The sequence below is a fragment of the Anolis sagrei genome, chromosome 8 (genome assembly GCF_037176765.1).
Source record: "Anolis sagrei isolate rAnoSag1 chromosome 8, rAnoSag1.mat, whole genome shotgun sequence".
NCBI lineage: Eukaryota > Metazoa > Chordata > Lepidosauria > Squamata > Dactyloidae > Anolis > Anolis sagrei.
In genome coordinates, this window is record NC_090028.1 from 44,200,305 (window position 1) to 44,221,477 (window position 21,173).

The 21,173-nt window shown below is 44.9% G+C and overlaps 1 protein-coding gene across 1 annotated transcript in view; it reads left to right on the forward strand.

Annotated features, from left to right (window-relative positions):
- Positions 1–6,690: 6,690 nt before the first annotated feature.
- EDC4 (enhancer of mRNA decapping 4) overlaps positions 6,691–21,173 on the forward strand; it is a 52,077-nt gene continuing 37,594 nt past the window's right edge. Inside the window, exons 1-9 of the mRNA XM_060787800.2 lie at positions 6,691–6,885; positions 9,895–10,051; positions 10,215–10,326; positions 12,643–12,742; positions 12,895–13,084; positions 15,037–15,184; positions 18,185–18,289; positions 19,434–19,543; positions 19,701–19,784. Of these exons, the coding sequence (XP_060643783.2) occupies positions 6,810–6,885; positions 9,895–10,051; positions 10,215–10,326; positions 12,643–12,742; positions 12,895–13,084; positions 15,037–15,184; positions 18,185–18,289; positions 19,434–19,543; positions 19,701–19,784 (1,082 nt within the window). The 5' untranslated portion in view covers positions 6,691–6,809. The remainder of the gene's footprint in view (positions 6,886–9,894; positions 10,052–10,214; positions 10,327–12,642; positions 12,743–12,894; positions 13,085–15,036; positions 15,185–18,184; positions 18,290–19,433; positions 19,544–19,700; positions 19,785–21,173) is intronic.

Below are 21,173 nucleotides of genomic sequence, written 5' to 3' on the forward strand. Positions count from 1 at the left end.
GTTTAATTTGTGGGATGTTCAGTCTGTAACTACAGAGTCCATCATCTCCAACTATGTCTGAGCACCTGGTTTGGGAGCAAGTGGATGGATGTACATTTGAAGTTGCGAAAAATGTCCATAGCTGTTTTGAACGACTTTTTTGGTAGTTGATAAAGTTTTGGATTTATCGATTGATGGATTGTTCATGTACTGAACACAACATGGCCTCCGCATGGAAATCGCAACATGGATTTATATTGATTCTTTGTGTGCAGATCAGATCATTCCATTGAACCTTTAGTGGTTTTTTTTTGTTTCATTTTTAGTACCAAATGGATTGAAAAGTGATGCGTAAAAGGTGACCATGCAGGCTGTACCGTGGATAGGTTTCCTTTTTCTGGACTGTTTTCCAGACTACCATATTTGCCGTTTTGTTCAAGAGCTAGGGACCTTCTTTCAAGCGTGTAACTTTGTCCCTGAAGACACTGGTAACCACATTTTAATGCCCACCTGTGTCTTCCTCGGGGTGATATTATTTATGTATTTTATTTGAAAACATGGATATTCCGCCCTTCTTCTCACCCCGACTCAGGGGACTTGGGGCGGAGCACAGCATATACACGGCAAACATTCAATGCCGGGACACAGATTCACATACAATACATAAACATTAAAAAACATTTGTCAAAATATTAAAATACACCATTTAAAACCGTCCTAGTCATCCATGTAAAATCTAATTGGCCTGGTCATCTTTCCTATTGCTGCTTTATAGCCCTGTCCTGAAAGCTTGGTCCCACAGCCAAGTTTTGACCATCCTTCTGAAGGACAGGAGGGAGGGGGCCGACCTGATCCCACCAGGAAGGGAGTTCCATAGCCGGGGAGCCATTACCGGGAAGGCCCTGTCTCTCTTCCCCACCAATCGTGCCTGTGACAATGGCGGGACGGAAAGCAGGGCCCCCCCGGAGGATCTTAATCTCCGCAGTGGTTCATAGGGGGAGAGGCGTTCGGACAGGTAATTTGATATCCTGAGCTGTCCTTCAGATTTCCTGGTGTGCCAGGGGCATGCACTAATTGTAGTGTCTTAATTAGTTATGCAGCCCCCCTGGTGGCGCAGCGGGATAAACTGCTGATCTGCTGAACTTGCGGACTGAAAAGTTGGAGGTTTGAATCTGTTAGGTCCAGCTCCTGCCAACCTAGCAGTTTGAAAATGTGCAAATGTGAGTAGATCAATAGGTGCCGCTTCTGTGGGAAGGTAATGGCGCTCTGTGCAGTCATGCCGGCCACATGACCTTGGGGGCGTCTACGGACAACACCGGCTCTTTGGCTTAGAAATAGAGATGAGCATCAGAATCGAAGACGATTAGACTTATTGTCAGGGGAAAACTTTTACCTTTACTAATTGGTTAAAAAGCCTCAGTACATATAAACAGCTCAAGAAAAATATGTTTTCCCTCTGCGGAAAGCTTCATAGAAGTACATAATCCCAGCTCCCCAAAATGGCCAGATCATGGAAGGATATTTCTTAAAGTATTGTTGAAGAATTTCACATCTGGAATCACCGTGGTGTTGTATGGTTTCCGGGCTGTATGTGTTTGTTCGAGTGTTTATTAGTGGGAGCTGAGCAGTTTTGCATTCACAGGCCTTGTAACATTCACATATTTTCTGCATTTCACAAGGCATTTTCCAGTACATGCTGGGCACCTGAGCTGGCACAGCCTTCTCTTCAAAATGCTGGTGAGAACCCGAACAAATGTGTGTTCTTGGCTTTGCAAAAGGAATCTCCATTTGATGAGCCTGCATCAGGGCAGCTGTGGTCTGCACCTCCAATGTAGCTACAAACAATGGAAAGCCACGTTTTAAAGTGTATGCAAATACAAATGTTTTTTTCTAAAGTACCCAAATGACCCAAGCTTTTAAGAAGTCACTTTCAGATTTACTCTTCAGTGTGTCAGGTACCCTGTTTCCCTGAAAATAAGATCTAGTAGAGATTTTGCTAAATTGCTAAATATAATTCCTCCCCCGAAAGTAAGACCTAGCAAAGTTTTTGTTTGGAAGCATGTCCTCTGAACAACACCAGATACATGCAGCTGTGATTCAACAGTAAATGTGAAGATTCTTCATGGAAAAATAAGACATTCCCTGAAAATAAGATCTAGTAGAGATTTTGCTAAATATAGGGCCTCCCCCGAAAGTAAGACCTAGCAAAGTTTTTGTTTGGAAGCATGTCCTCTGAACAACACCAGAGCATGCAGCTGTGATTCATCAGTAAATGTGAAGATTCTTCATGGAAAAGTAAGACATTCCCTGAAAATAAGATCTAGTAGAGATTTTGCTAAATATAGGGCCTCCCCCGAAAGTAAGACCTAGCAACGTTTTTGTTTGAAAGCATGTCCTCTGAACAACACCAGAGCATGCAGCTGTGATTCAACAGTAAATGTGAAGATTCTTCATGGAAAAATAAGACATTCCCTGAAAATAAGATCTAGTAGAGATTTTGCTAAATATAATTCCTCCCCCGAAAGTAAGACCTAGCAAAGTTTTTGTTTGGAAGCATGTCCTCTGAACAGCACCAGATACATGCAGCTGTGATTCAACAGTAAATGTGAAGATTCTTCATGGAAAAATAAGACATTCCCTGAAAATAAGATCTAGTAGAGATTTTGCTAAATATAGGGCCTCCCCCGAAAGTAAGACCTAGCAAAGTTTTTGTTTGGAAGCATGTCCTCTGAACAACACCAGAGCATGCAGCTGTGATTCATCAGTAAATGTGAAGATTCTTCATGGAAAAGTAAGACATTCCCTGAAAATAAGATCTAGTAGAGATTTTGCTAAATATAGGGCCTCCCCCGAAAGTAAGACCTAGCAACGTTTTTGTTTGAAAGCATGTCCTCTGAACAACACCAGAGCATGCAGCTGTGATTCAACAGTAAATGTGAAGATTCTTCATGGAAAAATAAGACATTCCCTGAAAATAAGATCTAGTAGAGATTTTGCTAAATATAATTCCTCCCCCGAAAGTAAGACCTAGCAAAGTTTTTGTTTGGAAGCATGTCCTCTGAACAACACCAGATACATGCAGCTGTGATTCAACAGTAAATGTGAAGATTCTTCATGGAAAAATAAGACATCCCCTGAAAATAAGATCTAGTAGAGATTTTGCTAAATATAGGGCCTCCCCCGAAAGTAAGACCTAGCAAAGTTTTTGTTTGGAAGCACGTCCTCCGAACAACACCAGAGCATGCAGCTGTGATTCAACAATAAATGTGAATATCCTTCATGGAAAAATAAGGCATTCCCTGAAAATAAGACCTAGCAGATCTTTGGGAGGAAAAATTAATATAAGACACTTATTTTGGGGAAAACAGGCTATATATTCTTTGCACTGATGCTTCTGCGTCCTTATATTTTCATGGTGGTGTTTCCTCACTCAGGGAAGATGCACGTGACTGCTACTTTTCCCAGCAGGGAAGCATCTCTGAACAACTATGGCTGGATTTACATTGCCATATAATGCAGTTTGAATCTGTACAGTATGGTCAGTGGAGACCTATGTAACGCAGGTGAACTGCATTGTATGGGTCTACACCAGGCATGGGCCAACTTCGGCCTTCCAGGTGTTTTGGACTTCAACTCCCACAATTCCTAACAGCCGGTAGGCTGTTAGGAATTGTGGGAGTTGAAGTCCAAAACACCTGGAAGGCCGAAGTTGGCCCATGCCTAGTCTACATTGCCCATATAATTCAGATTCAGTATAGATTCAGCTTATGGCCCTGCTTGTCAGTGGTGTTGCAGACCAGTTTTGGAAAGTTGTTTGGCAATGAGGCTTAATATGTGTGTAGACTTCCTTTGAGATAGTCCCAATGTTTGTGGGATTTATTTTCAACCTTGTTAAGATTGACAGCATTTTGGTCTTCGAAGCAAGTGACAGAAAGAAGAGGTTTTTCTCCCTGCAAACTCACTATTAGGACTATTAGGACCCAGGTGTCTTTGGTGCAAACCTCAAATGACTTCGCCTTGTTTGAATGTTGGAGGAAGGAAGGCAGTCCATCTTTCTGTGTTTTGAACTTATTGTATTGGCCTTAATAAGAGCAGCGTGTTCAACAGCCATATAGACACAGAATGCCTTACAAAAGGTGAATTTCACAGGGAACACGTTTTGTTTCAAAGGGGCCCTGGCTCATTCTTTTTGATGGAACAGCTCAGGGGAGAGCTTGTCCTGCTCACGTGACCTTCAGCCTCTGAATAACGGCATGCGCTATATGGTCTTCAGAATAATTTTCCTACTTTTTTGAGTGCTGGGAGCGACTTGAGAAACTGCAAATTGTTTCTGGTGTGAGAGAATTAGCCATCTGCAAGGACGTTGCCCTGGGGACGCTCAGATGTTTTACCATCCTGTGGGAAGCTTCTCTCATGTCCCCACATAAGAAGCTAACAGATGGGAGCTCACCCCGCTCCCCGGATTTGAACCGTCCCGTCTCTAATCTTCCATTCTTAGGTAAGGTGATAGAGCGGCCTGTATTGTGACAATTGCAGCAATTTGTGGATGACACAGCCGGCTTGGACCCTTTCCACTCAGGTTTTTGCCCGGGCGGAGATGGTCCTGGTTGCCATTACGGATGAACTTCGTCGCCAGTCTGATAACAGCGGATCAGCGCTTCTGGTACTTCTCGATCTTACCGCAGCGTTTGACACCGTTGACTACGATTTAATGATCCACCGTCTCGCCATGTCCAGAATTCGCGGTCTTCGAAAGTTCCCCCTCCTATGCGGGGTCCCCCAAGGTGCCATTGTCTCCCCTCTTCTCTTCAACATCTCCGTGAGACCCCTTGCCAGTTTGGCTCAGAGATTCGGCCTGGACTGCTCTCAATATGCGGATGACACCCAACTCCTTTTGCGCTTGGAGCCTGGAGTAACGTCAATACCTGACAATGTCACCTTCTGCCTGGAGGCTTTCCGGGGAGAGGTGGATGAGCTCCCTCTACCTGCTCCAGCTCCTCATGCGGGGACATGAGAGGAGCCTCCCACAAGGATGGTAAAAGATCAAGACATCCTAGCATTGTCCCCTGGGCAACGTCCTTGCAGACGGCCAATTCTCTCACCAGAAGCGACTTGCAGTTTCTCAAGTCGCTCCTGACACGACAAAAAAAAAAAAAAAAAAAAAAAAGCCCCCCACCCTTTGTGTTTGATTCTTATTATGTTATTTTGCACTGTCTATTTTATTATGTTATTTTATGTATTTTGCTGTGATGTAATTTTTCTGTTGTTTTGTGCCTAATTATGCTGTAATATTCCAGGGCTTGGCCTCACGTTAGCCGCCCCGAGTCCCCTATGGTTATAAACAAAGATTATTGTTGTTGTTGTTGTTCTCTCCCTTGGGAAAAAAAATCTGGCTACGAAAACCCCATGGTGGGGTTGCTGTAAAATTAGCCCTGGCTTGGAGCATCTTCCCAGAGCCAATGATGGGTGTAAGGCCCCTTCTACACTGCCAGATAATCCAGATCATCCACATTATCAGTTCTGAACTGGACACTGCCAGATAATCCAATTCAAAGCAGATAACCACCTGGATTTTCAAGGAACATGGAAGGCACTGCAGGGTAATTCAGCCAGAGAAGTCAGCCATAGCAGAGCACCTGAGGAACACACCTGGACCCAGCAGATTATTATTGGAGAACCCAGAAATGCTGGACCACTCTCACAACCACCACGTCAGGCTACACAGAGAAGCCTTTGAAATCCACAAGAAGCATGTGGACAATGTATTGTCAAAGGCTTTCATGGCCGGAATCACTGGGTTGTTGTGGTTTTTTTCAGGCAATAGGGCCATGTTCTAGAGGCATTCTCTCCTGACGTTTCGCCTGTATCTATGGCAAGCATCCTCAGAGGGAGTGAGGTCTGTTGGAACTAGGAAAATGGGTTGATATATCTGTGGAATAATGACCAGGGTGAGACAAAGGACTCTTGTCTGTTGGAGCTAGGGGTGACATGAAAGGAGGAAACAATGAAAATGAACACAATCTGGCTACCAGTATTAAAAAAACTCTAAAATTAAAACAGCAGAACAGCAGAGGGAAAACAATCAGGACGTCTAATCACCTCTCAACAAAAGATTCCCCCAGGCACTGCCAGGCCATCAAATGCTAATCAAGGTGGTCAGTTGAAACATTCACCCCTAGCTCCAACATACAAGAGTCCTTTGTCCCACCCTGGTCATTATTCCACAGATATATAAACCCTTTTTTTCCTATTTCCAACAGACCTCACGACCTCTGAGGATCTAATCACCTCTGAACAAAAGATTGCCCCAGGCACTGCTAACCAAGGTGGTCAGTTGAAACATTCACACCTAGCTCCAGCAGACAAGAGTTCTTTCTCCCACCCTGGTCATTCCACTTTCCTACTTCCACCAGACCTCACTCCCTCTGAGGACGCTTGCCACAGATGCAGGCGAAACGTCAGGAGAGAATGCCTCTAGACCAGGGGTCCTTAAACTAAGTCCCGGGGCCGGATGAAGACCTCCAAGGTCATTTACCCGGCCCTGGGTCTGGGATCTGGGCTGGGACCAGATCCTGGGATACAGAGCCATGTATTCCCAAAAAATATCCCGGTCTCTCTCCAACCTTCCGGGGAGGATTCCTGCGCCAAGCGCCTGTTTGGAAGCGGAACTCAATGCGCGGGGCTGCTGTTGGCGGGGGGAAGGAGCGGGAAGCACGGACCGGAAGCGGAAGTGGGCTGCGCGTCGGGGTTTGGCCTACCTGAGTCGGCGCGAGCGGCAGAGGCGGAGGCGGCGTGTGTTGCGGAGGAGGGCGGCCGGGCGAGGGGTCTCCATGGCCTCGGCCAGCATCGACATCGAGGATGCCACGCAGCACCTGCGGGACATCCTCAAGCTGGACCGGCCCGCAGGTGAGGAGGCCCAGGCCGGCGGGAAGGAGGGACAACGCCAGGCCCCGGCTTCGCGGCCTAGCCTGGAGGAGGGCGCCCCGGCCGGAGAGGGAGCCCCAGCGCCCCTGAGAAGGGCCTGGGCTGCAGGAGGAGGAGGAAGCCCCGCTCCAGTGTCAGGCCCTTTGGGAAGCTGGGCCCCTGCTGCCATTTTCAGCGCCCATTATTATTATTATTATTATTATTATTGGGTTGTTGTAGGTTTTTTCGGGCTATATGGCCATGTTCTAGAGGCATTCTCTCCTGACGTTTCGCCTGCATCCATGGCAAGCCTCCTCAGGTAGTGAGGTCTGTTGGAACTAGGACAATGGGTTTATATATCAAGAATGATGCCCAGGGTGGGACAAAGAACTCGTGTCTGTTGGAGCTAGGTGGGAATGTTTCAACTGACCACCTTCATTAGCATTTAATGGCTCGACAGTGCCTGGAGCAATCTTTTGTTGAGAGGTGATTATATGGAGAGGGAGCCCAAGCGCCTCTGACAAGGGCCTGGGCTGGAGGAGGAGGAAGCCCCGCTCTAGTGTCAGGCCCTTTGGGAAGCTGGGCCTCTGCTGCCATTTTCACCACCCATTATTATTATTATTATTATTATTATTGGGTTGTTGTAGGTTTTTTTGGGCTATATGGCCATGGTCTGTAGGCATTCTCTCCTGACGTTTTGCCTGCATCTATGGCAAGCATCCTCAGAGGTCGTGAGGTCTGTTGGAACTAGGGAAAAGGGTTTATATATCTGTGGAATAATGACCAGGGTGGGACAAAGGACTCTTGTCTGCTGGAGCTAGGTGGGAATGTTTCAACTGACCACCTTCATTAGCATTTAATGGCTTGACAGTGCCTGGAGCAATCTTTTGTTGAGAGGTGATTATATGGAGAGGGAGCCCAAGCGCCTCTGAGAAGGGCCTGGGCTGGAGGAGGAGGATGAGTCGTGCTTTTAGGCTGCCCGTTGAAGCCAAGTACCGAGCTCTGAGCGGCTGGGAGGAAGCCCCGCTCCAGTGTCAAGTCCTCTCCTGCTGCCTTTTTCTGCCCACAGATAGTCAGCACCCATTATTATTATTATTATTATTATTATTATTATTATTAGGTTGTTGTAGGTCTTTTTGGGCTATATGGCCATGGCCTAGAGGCATTATAGCCCGAAAAAACCTACAACAACCTAGTGATTCCGGCCATGAAAGCCTTCAACAATACATGATTATTATTAAGTTTTTTCCTCTCCCCCGCCTTTCTCCCCATAGGGACTCAAGCTGGCCAACAACCCCACAATCTGTTGTCGAAGGCTTTCCTGGCTGGAATCACTGGGTTGCTGTGAGGTTTCCTTGCTGTCTGGCCATGTTCCAGAAGCATTCTCTCCTGACATTTCACCTGCATCTATGGCAGGCATCCTCAGAGGTTGGGAGGTCTGTTGGAACTAGGAAAATTGGGTTTATATATCTGTGTTAAGTCCCAGGTGGGAGAAAGAACTCTTGTCTTTTGGAGGCAAGAGTGAATGTTGCAATTGGGTTGTTGTGAGGACCTCACTACCTCTGAGGATGCTTGCCATAGATGCAGGTGAAACGTCAGGAGAAAATGCCTCTATAACATGGCCATATAGCCCGAAAAAACTTACAACAACCCAGTGATTCCAGCCATGAAAGCCTTCAACAATACAATGTTGCAATTAATCACCTTGATTAGCATTTGATGGCCTGGCAGGTTTTTGGCTACTCTAAAATTATTATAGCAAAACAACACCAACACACACGGTAACTCCAGAGAGGAAACAATCAGGGACAGCTAATCACCTCTCAACAAAAGATTCCCCCAGACACGAACAAGCCACACCAAAAAAACTGCCAGGCCATCAAATGCTAATCAAGGTGATTAATTGCAACATTCACCCTTGCCTCCAACAGACAAGAGTTCTTTCTCCCACCTTGGACATCATTCCACAGATATATAAACCCAATTTTCCTAGTTCCAACAGACCTCACAACCGCTGAGGATGCCTGCCAGAGATGCAGGCAAAACGTCAGGAGAGAATTCCTCTAGACCAGGGGTCCTTAAACTAAGGCCCAGGGGCCGGATACGCCTCTCCAAGGTCATTTACCTGGCCCTCACTCAGGGTCAGCCTAAATCTGAAATGACATGAAAGCACACAACAATAACAAGCCTATCTCATCAGCCAAAAGCAGGCCCACCCTTCCTCTTGAAATACTAATAAGGTTATGTTTGTTAAAATTGTTCTTCATTTTAATTATTGTATTGTTGTAATATGTTTTTTGCACTACAGATAAGATATGTGCAGTGTGCATAGGAATTCATTCATGTTTTTTCCAAATTATAACCTGTCCCTCCAACAGTTAGAGGGACTGCGACCTGGCCCTCTGTTTAAAAAGTTTGAGGACCCCTGCTCTAGAACACGGCCAGTTAGTCTGAAAAAAAACCTACAACAACTCAACCCCACAATCTAATACCAATCCCATTGAAAACAACTCACATGTTAAAAATAAATATTACAGCGTAGCTATAGAGTTAAAATACAATTCAATATTAGTGCGTGGATAATAGACTTTAAATACAATACATGCAGTTCAATATTAGTCAGTAGGCACAGAGTCTAAATACAATGACCTTTTAAAGATTAGGAGCCTACTAGTACGTGTAAGATCTTCTGGTGAGGCCCTGATCTCGGTTCCACCTTCTTCACGAGTGCAACTGATGGAGATGAGAGACAGGGCCTTCTCAGGGGTGGCTCCTCAACTGTGAAACTCTCTCTCCAGCAACACCATTATTTATTTATTATTTATTTACCGTATTTATATCCCGCCTTTCGCAGCCCGAAGGCGACAGGCAGGCCCCATCGCTTCTGGGTTCTAGAAAAAAACCCTGAAGATCTGGCTCTGTGCACAACTTCAGAAAGAAAAACCCGTTGATGCGCATTTTAATCCTGTCTTTGATGCCCATGGAGCCCTTGTTTTGTTTCATTCCATTCAGGTTCTGTGAATGAAAACCAAAGAGCTTCTAGTTCGTACAATGGAGACCTCAATGGTTTGTTGGTACCGGATCCCATCGCGAGCGGAGACGGTATTTCCTTGGCCAAGCCTCTTCCCCAGACGGTCCCCCTGGGAGCACTGCAGGAGAAGCAAGTCATGTGAGTCTCTTCTCTGATGGAAGGCGGGCAAAGCTGGGAGCACCGTTTGTGCGTCTGCAACAATTAGCTTCATGTGGAGCCGCCTCTTCTGCAGATATTTCACTTCCAGCAGTAACACGCTTAATGTTATTTTGTCTGACTTTGTTTGCCTCTCCCCGTTTAGCTGCCTCTCTGGAGACGATAGCTCCACGGGAATGGTCATCACTGCTAAAGATGTGGAGATAGTTGCCAGCAGCGATTCCAGCATCACCAGTAAAGCTCGAGGGAGCAACAAGGTAAACATTTATTTATTTATTTATTATTCGAACTTCTATGTGGCCACTCCCCTGGGGCTCGGAGCGGCTTACAAGAATAGGCTAAAATTGAACACAATTTAAAAACAATTTAAAACAATTTAAAAACAGCAATATCAAAGATCAAAGGCCTGTCAAAACAGGTGTGTCTTACATGCCCTGTGGAAAGCTGATAAGTCCTGCAAGGCACAGACTTCAGGTGGCAGAGTATTCCAGAGTGATGGTGCCACTGCTGTGAAGGCTCTGTGTCTGGTTGCTGTTAGACGCAAGGTCTTGACACTGGGAATTTCCAACAGATCTTGGTCCTCAGAACGGAGGGATCTCTGGGGTTGGGAGGGGGTGAGGCGGTCCCTCAGGTACATCGGCCCCAGACCATGCGAGGCCTTAAAGGTGAGTCCCATCCCTTTGAAAGTGATCCGGTGCTCAATGGGTAACCAATGCAGCTGCAGTCAGATTGGGGTGATGTGGCATCTCATCGAATTCCCGCAAGAAGCTGAGCAGCTGCGTTTTGTACCAACTTGAGCTTCCGGATCACCAACAGAGGAAGGCCAATGTAGAGGGCGTTACAGTAGTCCAGTCTGGAGATGACCGTAAACATTGAAGTCTTTGTCTCATCAGTATCTACAGACTGACTTTCCCCAGCTGCTGCCATCCACATTTGTTGAGCAGGCAGTTACCATTTAGGTCCTATCAGACAATCATTTATGAACTCGGTGTTTTGAAAGACCAAGCTTCTTTTGATCCTTAAGGCTCTGCATCCAGTGACCTGTTTCCCCACGTCCAGATTGTCTTGAACACATTTCTTTGTTGTTTCCAGAAGAACTTCTGCAATAGATTTAGTTCTGATAATATTAATTAGGCAGGGTAAATTTGACCAAGTTTATATTGTACTGTTTGAAACATCCCTCATATCGTGGGTGAAATAAGCATTAGACATTTCCCCCCTCTTCACCCTTTCTCTCATAACACCGTGGCATTCTGCATGCTTGTCTTGAAGGACATGTTGTGGATCTGATGACCGCGATTGGCAACACATGATTCTCCATAATGTAGTTAGGGAGTAATTCCCATCAGCGGTGTGGTGGGGTGGTGTGGGCTGCACTTCAGTATCTTCTGGAACAGCGTTTCTCAGCCTGGGGGTTGGGAGGGGCTGTCAGATCGGTCGCCAAAGACCATCAGAAAACACAGTATGTTCTGTTGGTCATGGGGGTTCTGTGTGGCAAGTTTGGCCCAATTCATTCTTTGGTGGAGTTCAGAATGCTCTTTGATTGTAGGTGAACTATAAATCCCAGCAACTGCAACTCCCAAATGACAAAATAAATCCCCCCAACCCCTCCAGTATTCAAACGTGGGCATGTTGAGTATCCATGCCAAATTTGGTCCAGTGAATTAAAATACATCCTGCATATCAGATATTTACATTACAATTGATAATAGTAGCAAAATTACAATCATGAAGTAGCAGCAAAATAACTTTATAGTTGGGGGTCACCCCAACACAAGGAACTTAGCAAGGTTGAGAACCCCTGTTCTAGAGAGCCACATGTTGTCATCACCCTCCACCCCCGCACTCACATACACACACTGCTTGTCTTAAAACGTCCTGTTATTATTTTTATTTATTTATTTACAACTTTTATATGCCGCCCTTCTCACCCCGAAGGGGACTCAGAGCAGCTTACAAGATATATATACATACAATATATTATACAGGGTTAGTCAAAATGCATAGGTCAATAAGCCATTCAATTGAATGGCAGATTGGCCTATGCATTTTGACTAACCCTGTATTATTAGCATAGTACAATGCTATGCTAATATTGTACTATACTATTATATTGTAATATTATTAGTAATATAAAATATATAATTATAATATTGTACTGTTATTATTGGAGCCCCCAGTGGCGCAGTTGGTTAAAGCGTGGGTTAAAGTGTGAGTACATCAATAGGTACCGCTCCGGGGGGAAGGTAATGGCGCTCCATGCAGTCATGCCTATGGCCACATGACCTTGGAGGTGTCTATGGACAACGCTGGCTCTTCGGCTTAGAAATGGAGATGAGCACCACACCCCAGAGTCAGACATGACTGGACTTAATGTCAGGGAACTACCTTTACCTTTACCTTTTACTGTTATTATTAGCATTATATTGCATTACATTATAATATTATAAATATTATATATATATATATACACACACACACACACACAGTATATCATATTATAGTATATTTTTGGCAATGTTGAAGTTGTTTTGACACTTCGTTTGGTTTTGTGTTCCTTGTCCTCCACTTAGGTAAAAATCCAGCCAGTGGCCAGATATGATTGGGAGCAGAAATACTACTATGGGAATCTGATAGCTGTGTCAAATGCCTACCTGGCATACGCCATTCGAGGTGAGCCAACTCTCCCTCGCTGCTTACCGTGCAACGTTGCGATTTGAGTCCACCTCCCTTTGCGTCGCGTTTCCTTGTAACGGCCTTGTGTTGGGCTGAGGACATTGGTGTTCCTTCCCTGGGCTGACGAGCCTTTTCTTGTTGCGCCATAGGTGCCAGCAATGGCTCTGCCATGGTGCGAGTCCTGAGTGTCAGCACAGCCGAGCGGACCCTGCTGAAGGGCTTCACTGGCGGCGTTGCAGACTTGGCTTTTGCTCACCTCAACTCCAATCAGCTGGCCTGTCTCGATGAAGCTGGAAACCTTTTTGTCTGGCGCATGGCTATGGAAAATGGGAAAATTCAGTATCCCCGTTTGGATTACACTTTGCGTGAAACTGCTCCAGGGCTGGTCGATACGTGGATCAGTCAAAGTAGTTGTCGAGTTAGCTCGGAGCAGCAGATTCTTGCTAGTGGGAGTAGCTGGGTGAAGGAGGGCATCGGAGATCAGAATCACCATGTATTCTTGAGTCTAAGCCGACCCGAATATAAGCCGAAGCACCTAAATTTACCACAAAAAACTGGGAAAGTGTATTGATTCGAGTATAAGTCAAGAGTGGAAAATGCAACAGCGACTGGTAATTTTCAAAAATAAAAATAGATACCAATAAAATTACATTAATTGAGGCATCAGTAGGTTAAATGTTTTTGAATATTTACATAACACTGTAATTTAAGATAAGGCTGTCCATCTCCGATTAAACCATTATTCTCACCACCTTCAGTGTAAATGTGCTTACGTATCCTTCCAATAATAATACAGTAAAGTAATAAATGTAATAATATATCTTGTTTGCTGTGACATACTGTGTTTTTGTGTCAGTAAAATAATAATAATAATAATAATAATAATAGAGTAAAATAATGGAAATGTAAAAATGACAATAATAGAGAAAAATAATAAATGTAATAAAATATTAATAGTGTAAAATAATGGAAATGCAATAATAATAAATAAAATAAAATTATAAATGTAATAATAATAATAATTGACTCAAGGCTAATTGAATAATTAATGCAGTTACAAACTGATACCAATAGATAATATTGATATCAGTGCGTAAATGCATGAATTATTCAATTAGTCTCATTGCAAAAACTATATATGGTAGTTTAAAAAAAATAAACAGATCTTAACTCAGTGCATAAAACTCTATAAGAATGACCTAAAATTATATCTGATGGAAAATACTTGTTGGCTAGTGATTAATTAGATTCTATTGATATCAGTGCGTAAATGCATTAATTATTTGATTAACCTCATTGCAAAAATTACCTGTCATAGAGAAAAAATAAACACAGATCTGAACTCAGTGCAAGAACTCTATAAATATTTGCTGGCTTGTGTTACATGAATGTGATGTGAAATGTGCAGACTTTAGAGTCGTCCGCTGTAATGTACCATTCGTCATATTTTAAAAAGTTGACGTGATGGAAAAAACTGAAGACATATTTAAAATCATGATAAAATTATATTGTCGAAGGCTTTCATGGCCGGAATCACTGGGTTGTTGTAGATTTTTCCGGGCTATATGGCCATGTTCTAGAGGCACTCTCTCCTGACGTTTCGCCTGCATCTATGGCAAGCATCCTCAGAGGTAGAGAGGTCTGTTGGAACTAGGAAAAAGGGTTTATATATCTGTGGAATGACCAGGGTGGGACAAAGGACTCTTGTCTGCTGGAGCTAGGGGTGAATGTTTCAACTGACCACCTTGATTAGCATTTAATGGCTTGGAAGTGCCTGGGGGGAATCTTTGGTTGAGAGTGATTTGATGTGCCTGATTGTTTCCTCTCTGTTGTTTTGCTATTGTAATTTTTGAGTTTTTTTTAAATAGTGGTAGCCAGATTTTGTTCATTTTCATGGTTTCTTCCTTTCTGTTTACAACAGAAAAACAACAGAGAGTAAACAATCAGGCACATCAAATCACTCTCAACAGAAGAGCCCTTTGTCCCACCCTGGTCATTCCACAGATATATAAACCCACTTTCCTAGTTCCAACAGACCTCACTATTTCTGAGGATGCTTGCCATAGATGCAGGCGAAACGTCAGGAGAAAATGCCTTTAGAACATGGCCATATAGCCCGGAAAAACCTACAACAACCCATGATAAAATTGATTTAAACTGCTACTCCCATTTCTGAGTATTAGTTTGGTTTTGTTGGCTTGTGATATCCGAAAGCACGTGAAAGTTACATTTATTGGAAGTTTTCTATATCAAAAGAGAACGCTGTAGCTCTTCCTAAACATGTTGCTCAGAGAAGAAATTTTGGTGAACATCAAGCGACCAGATGGGACGCCTCTGAATAGCTTCAGGAGGATCATCTGGTGCCCTTTCATCCCTGACGAGAACGAGGACGGCTGCGAAGAGGGCAGCCAGACGCTGGCTCTCCTGCACGAGGACCGGGTAAGTGGCGCCCATCTCCCCGCACCTCCAGGGCCTCATTTGCATTGGGATATCATAGAATCCTAGAATCAAAGAGTTGGAAGAGACCTCATGGGCCATCCAGTCCAACCCCATTCTGCCAAGAAGCAGGAATATTGCATTCAAATCACCCCTGACAGATGGCCATCCAGCCTCTGTTTAAACTCTTCCAAAGAAGGAGCCTCCACCACACTCCCTCCGGGGCAGAGAGTTCCACTGCTGAACAACTCTCACAGTCAGGAAGTTCTTCCTCATGTTCAGATGGAATCTCCTCTCTTGTAGTTTGAAACCATTGTTCCCTTGCGTCCTAGTCTCCAAGGAAGCAGAAAACAAGCTTGCTCCCTCCTCCTCCTCCCTGTGGCTTCCTCTCACATATTTATACATGGCCCTCATCATATCTCCTCTCAGCCTTCTCTTCTTCAGGCTAAACATGCCCAGCTCCTTAAGCCGCTCCTCATAGGGCTTGTTCTCCAGACCCTTGATCATTTTAGTCGCCCTCCTCTGGACACATTCCAGCTTAGAGTCAATATCTCTCTTGAATTGTGGTGCCCAGAAGTGGACACAATATTCCAGATGTAGTCTAACCAAAGCAGAATAGAGCATGGGTAGCATGACTTCCTTAGATCTAGACACTAGGCTCCTATTGATGCCTGAGGCCAAAATCCCATTGGCTTTTTTTGCCGCCACATCACATTCCTGGCTCATGTTTAACTTGTTGTCCACGAGGACTCCATCAATAAGAACACAAACTTTTCAAATCAGTGCCCAGTGTGTTTTAATTAAAGCCGTGGTTGCCGTTAGCGCCAGCTCCAGACTGGTTAGATCTCAGTGGGTTGCAGGTTGAACTTATGCGGTCCGAGGAGAAAGTCTCATTCGTTCAGTGGCACATACACATATTTATTTATTTATTTACGATATTTATAGCCTGCCTTTTTCATCCATACGGCGACTCAAGGCGGGTTACAGATTGGCACAATTCGATGTCAGGCATTCATAAAAGTGCCATTAAAAACAATCAACATTACAATATCAAACATATATAAAAACCGTTAATCATTGGTGTCATCCTGTTAAAACCATTATCCAGTCACATCGCCTGGCCATGCCATGTTCCTCATTCATAGTTCCATGTTATCTATTCCGCTGCATTCTCAAAAGATTTCTCAAAGAGACAGGTCGTTACTTTTTTTCGGAAAGTCGGGGGGGGGGGGGGGAGGGTGATCTTAGACCTTTCCACGGTTGTGTATAGTCTCCACCTTTTAACATCCAAAGCTAATGCATTTATATTCAAAGAAGCAATCTTATTTGGATCATTTAACAATCCACCTTTACCCTATTTCCCCATGGCTGCAAAGTATTTATTTATTTACGACATTTCTATGCCGCCCTTCTCACCCCAAAGGGGACTCAGAGCAGCTTACAAGATAGATATGCATACAATATATTATATTATTAGCATAGTACAATATCAGTATTATATATTACTATATTGTACTATACTATTATATTGTAATATTAGTAATTACAATTATTGTAATATTGTAATATTACAATTACAATTATTGTAATATTACAATTACAATTATTGTAATATTGTAATATTAGTAATATTAAATGTAATATAAAATATATAGTTATAATATCTTATTATTAGTATTATATTGTATTGCATTATAATTTTATAGATATTATATGTATATACAATATAGTGGAGCCCCCGGTGGCACAGTGGGTTAAAGCACTGAGCTGCTGAGCTTGTTGATCGAAAGGTCGCAGGTTTGATTCCGGGGAGCGGCGTGAGCTTCCGCTGTCAGCCCTAGCTTCTGCCAACCTAGCAGTTCGAAAACATGCAAATGTGAGTAGATCAATAGGTACCGCTCCGGCGGGAAGGTAACGGCGCTCCATGCAGTCCTGCCTATGGCCACATGACCTTGTCTACGGACAACGCTGGCTCTTAGAAATGGAGATGAGCACCACACCCCAGAGTCAGACATGACTGGACTTGATGTCAGGGGACAACCTTTACCTTTATACAATATAGTACACTACATTATTAGCATAGCGCAGGAGACAAGATGGAGCTGTCCCCCTTCTCTCTTCACTCTGGCCCAGAGTGGCAGTTGGTTTTGGGGGGAGGGGTCCCCAACTGATGACCTGTGCATGAGACAAGATGGAGCTGTCCCCTGCCCCCCCCCCCTTTCACTCTGGCCCAGAGTGGCAGTTGGTTTTGGGGGGAGGGGTCCCCAACTGATGACCTGTGCATGAGACAAGATGGAGCTGTCCTCTGCCCCCCCCCCTTTCACTCTGGCCCAGAGTGGCAGTTGGTTTTGGGGGGAGGGGTCCCCAACTGATGACCTATGCATGAGACAAGATGGAGCTGTCCCCTGCCCCCCCCCCCCTTTCACTCTGGCCCAGAGTGGCAGTTGGTTTTGGGGGGAGGGGTCCCCAACTGATGACCTATGCATGAGACAAGATGGAGCTGTCCTCTGCCCCCCCCCCTTTCACTCTGGCCCACATAGACTGCCTATGATTTCTGTAAACACAATTGTGAGATTATATGAACAGTGAGTTTGCTCTTTGCTCACCTGTGTTTCATGGGAACTTGGCAGAACTAGAAGAGCCTGAATTCCCTCATTCTTGGGTTTTTAAAAAGATTTGTTTCCTACCAAAGGGACACAGGAGGCAGTGGGGGGCTAAACAGGGCGTTTCAGGCCCAGGAGAGGACTTCATTTGCTTAGGAAATGGTCTCTCTGATTTACTCTTTGTTTACGAACTACACGTGTATAGCTTTAAAAAGTGAGGACAATGTGGCTTCGAGCAAACCCAGGGCTGTGTTTTGTCAGACTTGGTGAGGGCAACGGGGAAGGGTCTCAGGCACAAGGAAAGAGAACCGTGATTGCAATGCAGGCCGATCCCTACGACAAAGACACCTGCGAGAAGTGTAGCATGCGCTTTGAGTCTGTCTTGCTCTCCGTCCTGTAGGCAGAAGTCTGGGACCTTGACATCATCCGAGCCAACCATAATTCCTGGCCGGTGGAAGTGACTAACATCAAAGAAGGCTTCATTGTGGTGAAAGGTCACAGAACGGTAAGAGCTGAGCTGATTTTTGGTGTCAGGGCCGATCTTCAGTCTTGGCAGGTGCGTGCTTTAATTCTTTATTTATTTATCGTGTCTGAAGCAAGTTGAGGATACAGTTAAAGGGCATTTAAAAATACAAAGTTTTTTAAAAACTTGGCATGATGCTAAATGTCCTTTGACCAGAACCTGGCCACTTGGAGTGCTTCTGGTGTCACTGTGAGAAGGTCCTCCATTGTGCGTGTGGCAGGGCTCGGGCGTTTTGGTCGTGTCAGGAGTGACTTGATAAACTGCAAGTCGCTTCTGGTGTGAGAGAATTGACCGTCTGCAAGGACGTTGCCCAGGGGACGCCTGGATGGGCTGCATTGTAGGAGGTGGTCTGTGGTTTGCTCTTCTCCGCACTCACATGCCACGGACTCCACTTTGTAACCCCATTTCTGAAGGTTGGCTCTGCATCTCGTGGTGCCCGAGCGCAGCCTGTTCAGCGCCTTCCAGGTCGCCCAGTTTTCTGTGTGCCCAGGAGCCACTGATTGAGGTTCCAGGTTTGAGCCTGCCACTTTTGGACTCTTGCTTGCTGAGGTGTCCTAGTAGTAGTGATATTTATTTATTTATTTGGGGTTCTTTTACCCCGCCCTTCTCACCCCGAAGGGGACTCAGGGCGGCTTACAGAAGCAAGGCATGATTCGATGCCTGCAGTACAAAACAATCAAGACACAAAGTTAAACAATTACACAATTACATCACACTAATTCATATATCAATAAAATCAATAAAAACAATAGCAATACTAATTGCTAATACTAATTGCTAATACTAATTGCTAATGCATCCCAAAGGATACCCAAATGTTTAAGCTGAAAATTAAACAAGACATTGGTGCTGAAGGAAGCGACCTTCTCAAGCCTCCTCTACTGTATATGATGTCTATCTGTTTTATAAGGTGTCGTTTTATAATCTGAAGTATATGTCTTATTTGTATTTTGCAGTTACCTTACCTCTGTATACTGAAAGCAGTGGGAGGGGCTGCAGGTCACGTGACTGACTCAGTGACCGTTTAGCACGCTCAGGTTTAAACAGGATGACCGTTTGGGAATGTCGGTCGAGGAATGACAGAGAAGTGTAGAAGTCTGTCAGATGTTTACTGCTTCTTTTTCAGTGCCTGAGTGAAGGGGCCCTTTCCCCCGATGGGACGGTCTTGGCCACGGCAAGCCACGATGGCTTTGTCAAGTTCTGGCAGATCTACATTGAAGGGCAGGACGAGCCAAGGTGATTTCGGAAGCAGCAGAGGCAACAGGGTGGGGTGGGAAGGGGGTGGCCCTGGTTTTCCTTGGGTTGCAGGAGGCTTTCAGCCCTGCGGCTGGGGGGGGGGGGGGGTGGGGGGTTGGGATCCGCATTGTCAGTCCTGTTTTTGTTTCTGGCTTAGGTGTCTCCATGAGTGGAAGCCGCATGACGGCAAGCCCCTGTCTTGCTTGCTCTTCTGTGACAACCATAAGAAACAGGACCCAGAGTAAGACGTGATCCTGGCTCTTTGTTCCACTTTCAGTGACGATTGAGACTGGCCGGCTTGGGAAAGTAGCGGCAGGCGCCTTGCCTTTTGTCCAGGGGGGGGGGGGGGTGTGGGGTGTGGATGGGTGTGTCACTGTTTGTAGCAAAAGAACAGAATGTGGAAAGGTGGGTTTTCCCGTGGTGAAGTCCACTCTGTAGCCTAAAATATCCACAGTGGCTCTGTTGGACCTTCAGGCAGATGTCCTTCTATTTACAGTCAACACTGGATAAAATCTTTCTGTATTTCCAGTCCCTGGCTCTGAATTTAGCATCATTTCCGATTTAGCTGTGCTTTTTTTCCATGTCAGAAGCGACTTGAGAAACTGCAAGTTGCTTCTGGTGTGTGTCAGACTGTAGGATCTATATAGCAATATTAAATAACCACTCACAAGCCGGTTTTGCTTTGAAATGGATACATTGCTTGTATCTCTGCAGCAAAGAAAGACATGACATTACTTTTTCCCACCACCACTTCCTTGTATATCACAAGTTCCAATGCAAGGCTTCCAGTGCCCTCTGCTGGCTCCAAAATGTCACAGAGAGAGAATTGATTCAGTCAGGATGTCACGGAGGGAATTTGTGATGTCTTCATGCCGTCGGAAATTGACTCCTGACAGTGTGAGATAATTGGCTGTCTGCAGGGACATTGCCCAGGGGACACTGCCTGGATGTTTTACCATCCTGTGGGAGGCTTCTCTCATGTCCCCGCATGAGAAGCTGGAGCTGACAGATGGGAGCTCCCCCCGCTCCCCCGATTGGAGCTGTCGGTCAGCAGTCCTGCTGGAACAAGGGGCTTCATCAACAGTGCTGATTTTGCAGCAGAGATGGGTAACTTCTATGTGGCAGGTTATATTCCCTGAAGATCAGTCTTTCGATAGGATGAAACCCATAATCATAGGATCACAGAGTTGGAAGAGACCCCCAGTCAACCCTCTTTGGCCATTGAAGGGAAAGGACAATCGGAGAACCCCCAAAAGATGGCCATATGGCCTCTGCTTAAAAGACTTCAAAGAAGGAGCTTCCACCACACTCAAAGGCAGAGAGTTCCACTGTTGAACAGCTCTTGTGGTCAGGAACTTCTTCCTGATGTTCAGGCGGAATCTCCTTTCCTGTAATTTGAACCCATTGCCCAAGTGGTTTTACTTGTTTCTTCCTCTGAAATAAAGCCTACAGAACCCGGTATTCTTTGGTAGTTCCCCATCTAAGTACTATCGAGGAATTACCTGCTTAGATTTCAAGATCCGATGGGATCTGGTGGCTTTCAAGTACATGCAAGTACATACATTGTATAAGCCCACCCGGATATAAACTGAGGCATCTAATTTTACTACAAAAAAATGGGAAAATGAAT